The sequence below is a fragment of the Mus caroli genome, unplaced genomic scaffold (genome assembly GCF_978045245.1).
Source record: "Mus caroli unplaced genomic scaffold, Mus_caroli_1 scaffold_14, whole genome shotgun sequence".
Lineage (NCBI taxonomy): Eukaryota > Metazoa > Chordata > Mammalia > Rodentia > Muridae > Mus > Mus caroli.
In genome coordinates, this window is record NW_028227269.1 from 16,189,715 (window position 1) to 16,205,699 (window position 15,985).

Below are 15,985 nucleotides of genomic sequence, written 5' to 3' on the forward strand. Positions count from 1 at the left end.
TTGTCTAGAAACAGGATCTTACTATGTCTGGCTTCTAATCGGCTCTGCTGCCCAGAATTTGTAGCTTCAAATTCCTAAGCTTCCCACTCGGCCTCACTGGTGCTGGGATCACAGGCATGCACCACCACACCCAGCTATGAAGAGAGTGCTGTGATCTAAGAAAAAAATAAAGTATGCAAGCACTCTTTAAAAGCTTTAGCAAAAGCTATCTGCATAGGGAGTGCTAATTAAACTCTTATTTTTTTGGTTTGTTTTGCTTTCCCATGAAAACAAACCCCGCCCTTCTCTGGCACTTGTTTGTATTATTCTTAGTGCTTGAAAACAACTAATGGCATTCCCTTAATTGCTGAAAGACAAATAATATTTTTTAACACTAGTTGCCTTTGCTTGCATTTCAGTGTATCAGGGCTTTAATCCTATATGTATTTAATTCCAGGACCATGAATCAGAGTTGGGAGGGCCACTGCTCTGCCTGTTGGCAGGAGAGATAGAATTGTATTCAAATTGGGCTGGTAAATACTGAAAGCCTAGTCTCTGAAAATAGATGTGTGTGTATATCCATAAATACACTTATTTTATGTTTGCTGACTTACAGACTGGACAGTACACAGCCTGCAAAGGATTCAGAGATATCCGCTACTCTATAGTGAAGCCCGTGTAGCTAATTGATTCTCATACATGCTTCCATTGATTTTTGCCAAGTGCTTGCATCAATACCCAATCTGCAGTTTAACCATGCCTGGACAAAATAAGACGTAGAAGAAATGCTTATTATCCAACTCAGTCAGCAAAGAAGTAGCTGCTGTCATTGACAGATGAGTCTCTTTCCAACATCAATGTCAGTTGGCATTTGTTTATATTAATGAGCAAGCAAGGCTGGTAAAGATGTCTGGTGTACCTTCATCTGCCCATAACACCTGTGGCTTCCTTGCTATAACATAGATGATTGGCAGCGTTTTTCCACAAACATCTTTGCTACTCACAATGCGGTGGCTCAGATGTGCCTGCCTGTGAATATAATCCTCAACAAAGTCATGACACTCAGCTGCCTTGTTTGGCTTAGACAATCAGTTAAGCATCTTCTTTTCTCGATGCATTAAAAATATGTAAATGAGGGCTGGGGTAGTAACTCTGTGTTCGAGCACTTGCCTGTAGGTTCAAGGCCTTGGATTCAATCCTCAGAACCACATACAAAGGAGTGGGTAGTGTTCTCTTGATTCCTGTTCAACATTTAAACCTTAAATTATGTTCATGTCTGTGTGAGTGTGTGTCTCTGTGTCTCTGTTTGTGTGTGTATCCCTTTGTGTTTGTCTCCATGTGTGTGTGTCTCTGTGTATGTGTGTGTCTGTGTCTATGTGTGTGTCTCTGTGTGTGTGTGTGTATTTGTGTGTCCCTGTGTTTGTATGTGTGTGTATATATCTATGTGTATGTCCGTGTGTGTGTATGTGTCTGTGTGTGTGTGTGTCTGTGTGTGTGTGTCTATGTGTGTGTCTCTGTGTGTGTCTCTGTATGTGTGTGTCTGTGTGTCTGTGTGTCTATGTGTTTGTGTGTGTGTTAGGCACATTCATTCGCTTGACTGGTACTATATTATGTCAAGGAAAAACACTACTTTCTTTTTACTTCCCAAGGTATCACAGAGACCATGTCTCCAAAACTAAAACCTTGAAAAGTCACAGGGAATATTCTTCAATTTCAGAGAAGAACAAAAGAACTTATAGGTGGGAAGAGAGGCAGAGGGAACAGAAAATTGCCTTGTGGAGGAGAGCCTGTACTATAACACAATACCCTCAAGTTATAAATGCTGAGATAGGTGTGACCCTGAGACACTAAATGGAAGGATGTTCACAGGCAGTGCTGGTAAAATACCAGAAGCCATACATAATGTCTGACCTCAGCTGCTACCTCATACAGCATATTTGTACATGGGAGCCTTAAAAAGATGGATTGGTCTACTGTCCTATGGCAGTAGGAGACCACTTTTATTTCCCATGTTGAGTTTACAATGTCCCTCACATTCCCTTCTTTTCAGACCCACAAAAGGTTTTTGTAAGTTTCTCTAGGCTGTATTGTTGGCAGCAGCAGTAACCATGCCTCTTGCCTCGGGGAGTTAGAGGGTGTGATTTTTGACTAGTGTCTTCAGAACCTCTGGGTTTTTAAAATACAGCTGAGAATTTCTGCATGAGATATAGATGAAAATGTCCTAATTCAGATGATTTATTGGCCCAGTTGTGTCTGTGATCAGTCAGCTGTGGGTTGGAGTACTCTCTGAGAATCATCTCTACCTCTGGTTCTCTTGGGTATCCCCCACTTCCCACAGCACATCAGTGCATTCTACGATTTTCTTAGGGTAAAGCCTGGACTAGCACCCTAAAACTGTCTTCAGGTAACTGGGAGTGTCCCTAATTGTACAAGCTTAGGGAACAGGATGCTTACTAGGGGTTGGAGTATTCTTCCAAGTCGAAGGTCATGGGTTTGAATTCCCATTCGGCTTGTACCATGGTCAACTCCCTATGCAAAACACCCGCCTTTACCCCTGGCTTCTTAAGGCTGTGAGAAGGAGCACAGACACAACATGGTCCCTATCATTGCATCCCCAACTAACTGTCTACATCTTGTCCTGCTAAAGTGCCCTGGAGGATTTCACTGTCTTGTAGGGGGCGAGCTACCCACACTGTCTCACTGGCCCTTTCCTGAGGTTTTGGTGTGGAATTCAGGGGGTTCTGAGGCTAATGGTGGGATTGGGGAGTAAAAGGGTGGGCTCCCTTCCAGTCTGGAAGCCAGTATCATGGTTCCACTCCACGCCCTCTGGGCAATGTTGCTAGAGGTCATGGCGGGTGCAGGGTGGGAGCCGGGCACCGCAGCTCAAGAGAGGGCGCGCCCTCGAACCCCAGACGTCGGAAGGCAGACGCAACGCAGCAACCCACAGCTGCTGAAGGGCCCTGAGCCCACATAGCCCTCCTTGCTGAGGCCTCCGCTTCCTGGCGACACAGTAGCGGCGGGCGACCCGATTGGCGGCCAGGTCTGGGTCCCGCCCCTCCAGGCGGGCCTCCGCGCCCTCCCCAGCCGGGCCCTCCCCTTTCTGCGGGAGGCGTCACGGACAGAGGCTTGGTGGCGCGCAGTTCCCGCTGACTGTGCGCGCCCGCGTCTGGGCTCCTTTGCAGAGGACTCGGAAGCTGCGGCTCCCGGAGCACAGCGAGCAGAGCTGAGGGCTGCGCGCGCCCCTGCTGCCACCGGGCCTCCCGCGGAGGCTCCCGCGCCCCGCGGCGACTTCCGCGCCCGCGCTCCCCTCTGTCCGAGTCCCCGAGCGGCGGCAGCGGCGGGGTCGGAGCCCGCGCCCTGGGCGACTGAGGCGGCCGCAGTCCACGCCCCTGTGCCCCGGCGATGCCGGGCCAGATCTCCGTGTCGGAATTCGTGGCCGAGACCCATGAGGACTACAAGGCGCCCACGGCCTCTAGCTTCACCACGCGCACGGCCCAGTGCCGGAACACCGTGGCGGCCATCGAGGAGGTAAGCGGTAGCGTTGCCCGCGCGGGGCGGGAGGCAAGGGTCGCGGGGATCCCGCTGCGCCCTGGGCACCCGGTAGGCTTCCGCGCCTGGTGCCCGAAACCCAGTGCCCTCCGCCTGCGCCCACACCCGGGAAAAGTTTCTGGTCCCCCAAAGCCGGACGCAGCCGGACCAGCAGTGCCCGACACATAAGCCCTTTGTTCCCTGCTCTAGGGAGAGGCTGCTAGGCCACCTTGGGCCTTTTTTTGGGAACGCTCCTGTCTGTTCTCATTTCCCTCGCAGGGTTTCAGGTTCTTTGCTCCCATCCTCGGAGAGGTCAGCCTGGGCGGGGGATGGGGTGGGGGACTAGACTATTATTCCTTCGTGTAAAATATTTGTCTTTGTAGACCTACACAGTCAGGACTAGACTCAATGAAAAATACTAGGTTCAGCATCCTGCTCTTGGAAGTGAGCTAGGGTATCCGTTCTTCTCCTTCACCCTAGTCCCCTTTCTTTTCTCTCTCCTGTCTTCCCAAAGATCTGCTTGTAAATCTTTTGCAGCAAATTCAGTGAGAGCAGATTGCTTTAGTCCACTTTTGTCAGCCTGGCCTTTAGGTGCCACTGATGCCTTTAATGAGACATGTGGGGGATGATGGGGATGAGAGCCCCTCCCCCATGAGGGCTCTTGAAAAGCACTAGGAAGATAGTCACAGTGTTTTGAAAATACATCATTAATGCTTATGAAAATAATTACATCCAAAAAGGTAGGATTCCCTCTGTGGAAAGGACACTTGTGTGTGATGTCCTTAAAAGAAAGCCCATGTTTATAAAGTTAGGACGCGTCTCTCATTGTATTGAATCAGTTAGGTATCAGTAATACTGGCAGATGTTGGAAAGCCTGGCAAATAGGAGTTGCAATTAAAGTTGGCATGGCCTCTCTCTGATTAATTTTAGTTTATAGTGGATGAACCCAAAGCTGCTTTTCCATGCAGTGCAGGAGATTACCCAAGAGCTCAGTTACTGGGTAGATTAAAGAGAGACTGGATTTGGTCATTCTGTTAAATTGCAGGCTGGCTTCACTCAGCCTCCTAAGCAGAAAATGGATTTGAGTTGGAAACAGGGAAAACCTGAACTCTTTGCAGGCTCATCTCATTTTAAGTAAAGCCAGCACCCGCTCTAAGATAATAGTGTGTATGAACTAATTTGAAGGGTGAAAGGACTCAGTGTGGATTACTTAAAATAATGCTTTCTTTCTCCTCCTACATTATTTAATGTTCACTTCCAAAACAAAAAGTTGTTCTCTGTCTAGTGTAATAACACACCATGTTTACAATACTTAGACTTTAAGCAAATGTCTTTTTATGGTCAGATGAGACATTAGGGTAGGTTTTGTGACATACAAACAGTTACGCATTTCATAGAAATACAACTAAAAAAATAAGTCCCTGGCCTTCTACTTAAATGAGTTATGGAATTAGTAAACTTATCTGATTAACTTTGGCAAACCTGATTGCTCCCAATGGAGAATATGTCTAGCTTTTGTCATTTTCTGACTGAAATGGGCTTTCTTTTTTTTTTTTTTTTTAAAGATTTATTTATTTTTATTATATGTAAGTACACTGTAGTTGTCTTCAGACACTCCAAAAGAGGGAGTCAGATCTCATTACAGATGTTTGTGAGCCACCATGTGGTTGCTGGAATTTGAACTTCAGACCTTTAGAAGAGCAGTGGGGTGCTCTTACCCACTGAGCCATCTCACCAGCCCCTGAAATAGGCTTTCTTGGCTTGCACACCTGTAGCTAGAATGGCAGTAGTTCGCCAGTGCGTGGCCTGTATTACAGGTATCAAACTGTTGTGTTTAATAACTATCCCTGCTGTGCAGATAAGGAATTTGAGGCTAGGAGATTAGTTCAGGTTATAGACACATCAAGTGGAGTTTGAACTTGGCTGGATGCTTCGTTCTCAAACTGCATGGCTTTTTCTAATGCTTAGTGATGGTGCATTCTAAAAAACTAACCATATCTAGGTCAGCCACCTCCAAGTCAGGCTCCATCACTTTCCAGTTGTATGAATTGGGATGAGACCCTTCCTGCCCACACACTCTTTTACCGTTTTCAGTCCAGTTCACAGTCTAGATAATCATGTCTATTACTGAAGGTTCTGGTACAGTACACAGTAGACTTAGTAAATGGTAGCTGCTTTACCAGATTTCACTGTAGTTAATATATAGTCCCTGGAATTAGAATGGAGCAGGGGAGAAGAAAATGGATGAATGGATGAAGGTGTGCATATAAATGGAAATTGTTGTCCTTCCCCCTAGGTGTGCCTGTGTGTGGATGGGTGTGTGTGTGTGTGTGTGTGTGTGTGTTTGTGTGTTTGTGTTGGCTCCTGTGCTGAACGAGCACAGAGGCTGAACTTGCGAAGCTTTCCTGAATCAGTTCCCCACGGCCTGTCTCTGCTTCCCCTGAATCCTGGGGATCCCCATGGAGGTTCACAGGCTTGTGCAGCAAGCACCTGACACCCTAAGCTGCCTTCCCAGCCCCCATGTATTCTCTCTAAGGAACTTATTGTCTTGGTAACAGGTGAGAGTGTAGGTGGTTTGAAACTTTTCACTTCCTGATGACTTTCTCTGGGTGACTTACTTTGCCCAGTTTGCAAAGTGCAGAAGCGCAACTGGTGTCAGCTTTGTGCTTTGGAAATAAGGGAGAAAATAAGTAGTTGTGGCATAAATCTGAAAACTGAGCTGGGCCACCCCCCACCCCCTTCCCAGCTTTGATTTTTGTATCTTAGTTTATTTAAGCCTCTGGTTACTTCAGAATAATCTGGAAATAGAGAAACATTGTGTGCATTCTTGGGGCACTCCTGTTGTTTGTTAGGGCTTCTTCATAGCTCCATTCATTCCTACCCTGCTTATTTGGCATTGATGTAGTTTTTTTGTTTTTTGGTTTTTTTTTGGTTTTTCAGGACAGGGTTTCTCTGTGTAGCCCTGGCTGTCCTGGCACTCACTTTGTAGACCAGCCTGGCCTCGAACTCAGAAATCCGCCTGCCTCTGCCTCCTGAGTGCTGGGATTAAAGGAGTGCGCCACCACGCCCGGCTGATGTAGTTTTAAAAATAAATTTGATATTGACTCTTAAGTATTAAAATTTAACTTTTTCCTTCCATGGCCATGAGTCTCTTGTTCTGTTGTCCTTGGTTACCTTAGAAATCGCTTTGCTGTTCTAACTGCAAAAGGAGAATGAACATCTAGACTGTCCAGACTCCAAGGGGGATGCTGTTCATGGTGCCAGGCTCCGCCCAGCAGTTCCAGTGGGAACTGGCCTTGCATTTGATTCTGAGTTGTAGTCCTTTGTGACTTGTTTGTAAACCAGCTCCTTCAGAATCCCAGGTAACAGATTTTGAATCTATGGTCAGAAGGATGCCCCCTTTTTCTCAGTGTATCCTTGGAAGGGAGTAGGTTAACAGATGATCATTTTATGCTGCCCTGAAATCTGAATTGGTGTCTCTGGAACGTGTTGAATCACTTAGGGTGGAATTGGTTTCCCTCCAGGTGAATTCAATTTCTCTTTTATGATTAGTAGTGCAGTTACTATGATACCACTCCTTGTGCATCCCAGCTCTTGCTGTGGTGCATTTGGGACCTGCTGCTGTGTGTTAGGTGAAGGGATTAGACATCTCTTCTCTTTGAAAGAATCTGTGGTTCCGTGGGGAGAAACCGATTCTCCAGGCAGATCAGTGATGTGAGGTCATGTCTGCCAGAGCATCCCTGGCGATGATGTAGAGAACAGGAAGACTGGGACCACTTACATGTGATCAGAGCATCTATGGTGATGATATAGAGAACAGGAAGACTGGGACTGCTTACATGTGATCAGAGCATCTATGGCGATGATATAGAGAACAGTAAGACTGGGACTGCTTACATGTGGTCAGGGATGTGGATGAAAGGGCCTTGAATGGAAGCCTGGTGTAAGAGGCTCCAAGGTGGTTTCATCCAGTCTTCCATATCTGTGTCCCTACCTTAGGGAAATATTTATCCACTCTTGGGTTGGTGATCAACTAGGCCTTTTGTGGAATTTTCCTATCCATCCAGGATGTAGAAGGCTGCTTAGGCCAAGAATTTACAGAGGCCTTTCATGGTGGGGGACTGTGCTTTTGGCTTTTGGTCAGCATTGTAGCCCAAGAATGAAGTCAGCTCTTTGCTAACATTACTCTGTCTCAGATGCTTGGTGGCCATATGGGTTGGTGACCACTCTGTTGTGTGATGTAGATTCAGGACTTTGTTCTACATACTTGCAGGAAGTCCTGTTGATGAGCATAGGCCCTTGCAACTGCAAAATGCTTCACCTGACAGCACCAGTCAGTGTGGTGTGCAACTTGCAGAGCCTCAGGTTCCATGGTAGAGCTGTGGAAATAGTGTGTGCATTTTAACAGCACTCTCGGGAGCAGTGTGTGCACTAGGGTTTGAAAGTACTGTTGTAGGCTGCCCTGAGTCCTGGCTGTGTTCAGAGTTGCCGGGTGGGGGAGGGGGTGTCTGTGGCCTGGAAGAACCTGGTTCTGTCTCCTGAATTCTGATTTCATATGATTTGGGTGAGGCCTGGAGCTTTTATATTTGTAAAAGGCTCCTCCCTAGTTGATAATCACTGATAGACAGTTGATTATGTCATGTTGTGTGCCAGGTAGTGATGAATCAAGGTTATGCATAACTTGGGGATAGGATGTGGTTTTGGAGGGGAGGAAACTGAAGTCAAGGCAGGCCTCTCTGCAGAGGTGACCTTTGAGCAGTCTGGAATGTAGAGGCTGCCTGCTTGCAAAGACCTAGGCATAGATGAATCCTGGAAAAGGGCTGAGATGTATCAGGGCAGACAGAAGGCCTGTGATCAGAGGTGAGGGAGAGCAATGGGGCCTGTGTGGAGGGGTGGCTTAGGTCCAGATAGCACTGGGCTTTACCTTGGGGAGAGAATTTGCAAGTTGGCTGTGGAATAGCATGAAGCTGTTAGAGGGTTTGGTGCTCAGACTCCCATGGTCTGATTTCCTCTTTAGGATTTACTTTTTATTGATTTGTATCTGTGTGTGACACTCGGAGTGCGGATGCCCTTAGAGCTTATGTAGCCAGAGTTGTAGGCAGCTGTGAATTGCTTGGTTGTGGGTGCTGGGAATGAAACTTGGAACCTCCAGAAGAGCAGGAAGTTCTCTTACAATAAACCATTTCTCCAGTCACTGCTTGACAGTTTAAAGACATTTCAGTGCTTGTTCCTAGGCCTAGGAGAAAAGTGGGGAGACCAGCAAAGGAGTAGGGGTTCATTTCTGTCTGCAGTGGTGGCAGTGTAGAAATGTCCTTTGAAGTGGGTGTCTTTCCCTGATTCTTGAGGCATGGGTCTCCTATCATCTCCAAGGTAAAAGTGGCACTGTCCAGCATGCCTTAGTGGTCTACACCAGCTCTACTGTGAAGATTGGCTGGCTGGAGGACTTGTATTGAAAACAGTCCTTTTTTGCTTGTTTGTTTTTGGTTTTGGTTTTTTATTTTTGTTTTTTGTTTTGTTTTTTTTTTTTTTTTTTTTTGAGACAGGGTTTCTCTGTATAGCCCTGTGTGTCCTGGAACTCACTCAGACCAGGCTGGCCTTGTACCCAGAAAATCTGCCTGCCTCTGCCTCCCGAGTGCTGGGACTTAAGACATGTACCACCACGCCTGGCTATGACCAGTATTTTTATGTGCTTTAATCCTATGTTAAGAAAATGTGCTTTTGCCAGTTGGTTGCCAGCCAGACATATAAATAATATTATACAGAGTGTGCAGGCTGTGTTTATATATTTAGGGAATATACATGTATGTATAAAATAACAAATGAAAAGAGAGGTAATGAGTTTGAAAGAGAGCAAGCAGGGATATATGGGTTGGTTTAGAGAATAGAAACGATGAGATTATATTACACTTTCAAAAAATAAAGAAAAGTAATTGTAAAGTAAGAAAGCATTAAATGGGCTCATTTAAGATTATTTCTTTTTGAGAGAGGTCATATAGGCACCATGGAGTCATGTGACTCTGGGTTTCAGCAGTTGCCAAAACAGGAGTTCTGACCACTCTGGTTGGTTCTTCTATGTCCTTTCACTGTACAGAGGTGGGTTTCCTTAGTGCAAGTCCTAAGTCCTTATTTCTTCAGAATTCTGGTACATAGTGAATATCAGCTGCAATATCCTGCAACATGAGATAACCCGTCCTTGATTTTTCTAAGTTCCCTTGGCTGAGAGCCTTTCTATATTAGACATTAGAGAGACAATCTATTAAATTTACTTTCTGTATCCATAGAGAAATTCATTCTTATTTGAGATATGTTTACCTAGAGAACCTGTCCTAATACAACTGTGGCTTTTCTCTACTTTGCCACTGATGGCGATGTGCTGGCTACCAAGAAGGCTCAACAGTGTTTCCCTTACATTTCTGGCTTTCCTCCCAGGGTTGTTTGGTATCATCTGGTGAAAAGGAGCTGTAGTATCCCTGAGCCCAGCACTGAGCCACAAACAAAACTCTTGTTTCCTAAAATCCCTCTTTAATGTTCATTGCCTGGGCACCCTCCCACTCAGATTGATAACCCCACTGCACCTTGGGTAATGGGCTATGCAAGCTCTTCCCCTGGATTTCAGGAAGAAGAAGGCAAGTGCTGTGAGGCAAGCTCAGGCAAGGTCTGAAGTCAGGTCCTTGTAATGCAGGATCATTGCTCACAGAGGGCAGGAGCAGGCAGCTGACTAGCCTGAGCTGGAATGTGTTGGGAACTAAAACGGGGCCCTGGGGAAGAAAGGAAAGGGGGGAAGAGCCCACACCCTGCCAGAGTTCCACCTATGCTCTGGACAGAGATGTGGGAGAGCTGCCATACACTCCCCTGTCAGCCCCAGGTGTGCATCTAAGCCTTTGACCCACTAGTTGGGTCTGAACAAGGGGCAGGGTAACCCTGTGCTCACCATGCCTCGAAATCAGAGCTTCCCTGAGGTCCTCTCACAGCACCCAACAGCAGAGCTCAGAGCAGGACACAGAGAACCATTCAAGCCTGCACAGCCACAGTGAACTTGGGGAAAGGCACCTGGAAGATCCCGCCTCCTTGATTGGCCAATGGGTCTCACCCTTCCTCAAGGTTAAAGTGTGCTTCAAGTCCAGGGCCAGAGCATTTCCAGATCTCAGGTGTGGTTTGCACTACATTAGCATTTGAGCCTGTCCTACAAGTGGACTCTCACCCCTCCCAGCCCTGGGAGAGAACTCAACATTCATGTGGGGCATTGGGCTATGCACAGACAGGTTGGTCTCCAGTTGAGCTGAGGTCTGAACCCCAGAAGGGTGATAATTCCTTACTTGACAAGGAAGGCATTAATGCCCTCATGCTTCTGGAACTCAGGCTCCTGCCTAAATGACTGTCCCCCACCCCCACCCAAGCCACCACAAGAGAAGCCTGGCTAAAAGTCAGGTAGGCAATGTCCCAAGCTTCTGACCTTCAGGCTAAACTCCTCCCCAGTTACCTAGCAACAGTAAAGCCCATAAAAAGGGCTGTTCAGCCCCGCCTATCTCTCATGCTCTCTTGCTCCTTTGTTCTTTTACCTCTCACTTCTCTCCTCTCTCTTCTTTCCTTTTTCTTGACTTCTCCTCTCCTCTTTCCCTCTTATTCTCTTTCTATCTAGCCTTCCCCCTTCTAGCCTTCTAGGGGGGCCTCTCTCTCTCTCTCTCTTCTACTTTCTCTCTTTCTCCGTGCCTTTCTATAATAAAGCTCTAAAACCATAGAATGTCTCTGTTCATCAAGGCCCACTGCTCTTGGAGGAAGGGATAGGCTTTCTCCTAATGAGTTACTGTATAGGTTTTGTTAAATTTTGTTCTGTTGCAGCTTTTTCATATTTTTTACTTCATATTTTTAGTGATTTGATTATTATTTGGCAACGGGGCTTTAATAATTTCAGAATTTTTATGGTTTTATTGAAAAATTATAGACTTCGGAGAGGATATTCTTCTATTTCAATCGTTTGTAATTTTCGCCTTCACGTATTTTGCAGAAGTCCCAGTTGTTTATTGCCATGAAACTTTTAGAATCCACATTTTTTTGACTGAAATATCAATTTTTTCTCTTCATCTTGAATCCCTGAGATTTTGTCCTTCCTTACCTGTTCTGCGGGTGAACCTTGCTTCTGTAGTTGTCAGTGTACAGTTAATCTCATGTCCTGCTCTTAGGGACTTAGCAACTGCTTATGTCATTTCCTGCCTCCATCCCCTGTGTTTGTTATCAAGCATGCTTTATATACATCAGCCACCAGCTATAGCAGCTTTCTATTTTTGTTCCCTGTCTCTGTTCTCTGCACATTCACACTCTCTGTCATCTCTCCCCTCATGGCTCTCTTTCTTCTCCCTGTCTGTGTGCCTGTCTGCAGGTCCTCTTGTGTACTTCTATCCCTTCCCCAGGTTCTCAGTCCTCTCCCTTCCCCCAAACAACCTCTTTTGCACTTTATCTGTTGCATGCTTTAATTTCTCAGACCTGCTGTGATGGGATAGCTTGGATTTCTTGGTTGCAATTGTTTCTGGCTGTTACTCTCTATGTTGCTTTGCTGGTGTGTAGCCATCTCTGTTGGGGTGGTTATTGACCTAGGTACTGGTCTCTGGGTTTGTCTTTTTGGGTTGGAGTTTTGTTTCTGGGTTACTGTTTGATGCATGGATTTGAAGAGAGTGTTCACTGACAGTTTCGTATTTTACTGACCTGTTTGGTGGGTATGGTCAACAGTGGATGCTTTGTGATATTAAAAGCTGGGAGAAGAGACAGGCAGGAACAGAAGATCTTAGTAATCCACAAGGAGACATAGACAGGAGAGAGGTCAAGTACCCCATGGTGTTTAATACAATGTTGGAACAACTGGGAAAATTGAATCTGGGGTAAATCAATCAATCATGAAGTTGACCTATGGAAGCTTACCTTGTGCCCTTTCAGGCATGGAATGTGGTTGAACAGGGAGTATCTGCCCAAGTGGGGGCTGAGACAGAGGGATGAGGCAGGAATGGATGGGCAGGTGGGGATTGTCTATGGTGTTTATAGGAGGCTTGCACAGGAGGAGAGGAAATTTCCAGTGGTATTCTGTTCCAGTGGTAAGGGCAGCTGGTATTAGTGTCTACAGTAACAGATAGTCAGGTAGTCTTTGGACAAAGTCTAGTCTACAGACAGGCATGGTTGTGGTTTACCACGAGTTTCTGTCTATAATCAGCGGGTTAGCAACAGAGATGAGTTTGTAAATCCCAAACAGTTTGCGTTTTGAGAATGTACATTTGTACATTCCAGCAAAAATCCCATGACAAAATCCCCTTATCAACAGCCAGTTAAGGTACATCAGCAGGATCAAGCTACACAGAGATACCTAAGACCTCCTATAGTAAACAAAAACAAAAACAGCTTACCCATCATGGTTGTCATTTTTTTTCTTTGCCCCCCTTGCTTGGTTCCTGCACATTATGCCAGACATACACTTTTTAAAATATTAACAATGCTGATTTGTATGCAAACTCCCCACTCTTGTTGTAACTACAATAAATACTCAAAACCTCTAGACTTGGTCTCTCAGTTTGTATCTAATGGTAGTTTGACTGCTGAGAGTCCTTGTTACTAAGCTCATAAAAAAGACCTCTGTGTGTTTGCATTGCAATTGGCTCTGTGAGTTGGGCAGTTTCTGTGAGTTGGGCATAAAACCTTGATGCTTTGACTGGAACCCCAAGACCCTCAGGACTCCCATCTGAAGGGTTGAAAGACCACTGTTAGGATGTGTCATTGCTGTTCTTTGTATCAGTGACCTGTCTGTCAGAAATGTGTCTGTGTACCTTGGTTTTTGATTTTTCTTGAGTACTCATGGAGGGAGATGAACAAAGCAAATGTGGAACTCCAATGAAGTGGAAATGCTGGAGAGTCATGGCAAGAAAGGGCTAGGAAGATGTTCCAGGTCATGGAACAGGGGTCGTGTGCCCCTGGTCTTAATTTCTTAGAAGTTACAGCAGTCTTGGAACTCTGCTCCATGGCTCACAGCTGCCATTTTCTCCTCTGTACAAGTGGTGGAATATGCTACGTAGCCTGCACCGCCCCCTCGTGGCCCTCTATTATGTGTGTGCCACTTTAGTGTTCTCTTACTGAGAGAGGAAGTGAGACTTTCCATCCCAATTGATATAATTACTCACCCTCCACCTTGGGTTAAGTCCTTCTTATCAAGAGGACCTGTACCCATTAAATTGACCACATTCAGGGCAAAATCAGACTCTGCAAAACGGTGGAAAGGACAAAAACCTTCTAAACAACCCTGTTCTCAGTCTATATGTGACTCTGTAGTTTTGAACTTGGAGCTGTCAGTATATGGGAGGATGTTTTTCATCCCTTACAGCAAAATTAACATATCTTCCTTAGACCAGCAGTCTTATTTCCAGGTCTGTGGGGCAATCTGCTCCTCTATTCACCTTCTAGCTGTTTGGCCACCTCTTTGGTCTCACTGACCTGGGAATCCAGGGTTAAGGACACGTCACCACAGGGCAGTGCAGCCTCTCTTCTCCCCATTCCACTGTATCTTCCCATGCTCTGAGCAAGGAGCCCTTCCCATTTTATCCTGGCTCAGACACTACTTCAACTCCCTGATGTGGTGGCAGGGGTCCTGTAATGAGATGGTTAGATCGTTGGTTTTGGAATTTTACAACTTTCTCATTTATTATTGTCTCTGTGTCATAGTTGTTTTAACTCAACATTTCAGATTACAGTCATCTGAAGGAGCCTCAGTTGCAGGTGTGCCCTTATCAGAATGGCTGGTTTCTATGTCTCTGAGAGATAATGTTGATAATTGATATAGGAAGGCTCTTCCATGAAGGGTGGCAATATTGGGAAGCAAGTGGTCTTAGGTTGGATGAGAGAGCTAGGTGAGAATTGTAGCTGCCTGTGGCCATGTGAACTGGGTTCCCCAGAAAGGCAGCCAGGGGCTGAAAGAGATCAGAGGGCAACAAAAGAATGAGGCCAAGACAATCCTTTCTGTTCAAAGCCTCTGAAGTTTACTGAGAGTCCCTGCTTATAAAGAGGGTAGGCCCATCCTCTGTCAGCCCATTCTTTGTGCCTGGAGCCAGCCCATAGGCGATCTACAGGGCTTGTCTCCAGATAGTCTCTAGGACCTTTCAGCAGGAAGCAGAGTATTGGAGAAGAGCAAATACATCAAGGTCAGAAGGCTCTACCCTAGGTGTACTGGCTGGTTTTATGTGTCTACTTGACACAGCCGGAGTTATCACAGAGAAAGGAGCTTCAGTTGAGGAAATGCCTCCATGTTATCCAACTGTAAGGCATTTTTCCATTAGTGATCAAGGGGGAAAGCCCCTTGTGGGTGGGACCATCTCTGGGCTGGTAGTCTTGGTTCTATAAGAGAGCAGGCTGATCAAGCCAGGGGAGGCAAGCCAGTAAGTAACATCCCTCCATGTCCTCTGCATCTGCTCCTGCTTTTTGACCTGCTTGAGTTCTAGTCCTGACTTCCTTGGTGAAGAACAGCTTTATGGAAATGTAAGTCGAATAAATCCTTTCCTCCCTTACTTGCTTCTTGGTCATGATGTTTGTTTAGGAATAGAAACCCTGACTAGGACACTAGGTAATCTCCTTCTTAGTGGCAGCAAGGTCAAAGTCTGGATCAGCCTGCTTCAAGGCTGAGGGAGGCTACAGAGCATGAGAGAGTGACCAAGCAAGAAAGCAAAGCAGGAAGTAGTTTTTGTCAAATGTTTTTGCCTTCATTTTCTAGCTTCAGTTTCTAGTCTGAGCTCCCAGTATGGTGGGCTGTGATCCGACAGAACCATGTAAAACAAACATTTATTACCTTCGATGCTTCTGCTCAGAGGAAACAATCACAGCAGCAGAGTTGCAAGGTAGAACAAAAAAAATAACAATAACAGCAATTGTTTCAAAAGCCGATTTTGCTGCTGGACAGAATCTATAGTCTCTTTTGAAGGAATATGTAAAATATCAGAAATTGAGATGGCAAAAGTCATAGAAAGCTGTACATGGAGCTTAATCGGTTGTTCCCATAGGGTCTGGAAGATTGGAGTGTTGACAGTAATGCAGCCACACGAAGTTGAGGTCATAATATTTCAGTGGAAAATGGACTGAAAACTTTAGGAAGAGGTCATTTGTGTGATATATTGGTCAAAAAAATCTTTTGTACTTGGCTTATGCCCTAAGATATTGAGTATTGAGTAAAAATTATTGCCTGATTTGTATATTTTTATTCTATTGATAAGTATTTGTCCAATCTTCCTACTTCTTTATTCATGTTACATTCATATCGGTACACCCATCCCATTCCACCTACCACAGTCCCTCATCACTGACTCCCTTTTATCTCCCCAGAGAGGGTGGGAACCACTTGAGTATCCCCCATATGGCATGTCAAGTCTTTGCAGGGTTAAGTCTCTGCAGGGTTAGACACATCCTTTCCCACTGAGGTCAGACAAGGCAGCTCAGTTAGGGAAAGAGTTTGCACAGA

At 45.7% G+C, this 15,985-nt stretch overlaps 1 protein-coding gene across 1 annotated transcript in view; it reads left to right on the plus strand.

The window, feature by feature from the left end:
- The first annotated feature begins 3,222 nt into the window (after nucleotides 1–3,222).
- LOC147001117 (arf-GAP with SH3 domain, ANK repeat and PH domain-containing protein 2-like) overlaps nucleotides 3,223–15,985 on the plus strand; it is a 35,389-nt gene continuing 22,626 nt past the window's right edge. Inside the window, exon 1 of the mRNA XM_085830220.1 lies at nucleotides 3,223–3,507. Coding sequence (XP_085686346.1) covers nucleotides 3,382–3,507 — 126 coding nt within the window. The 5' untranslated portion in view covers nucleotides 3,223–3,381. The remainder of the gene's footprint in view (nucleotides 3,508–15,985) is intronic.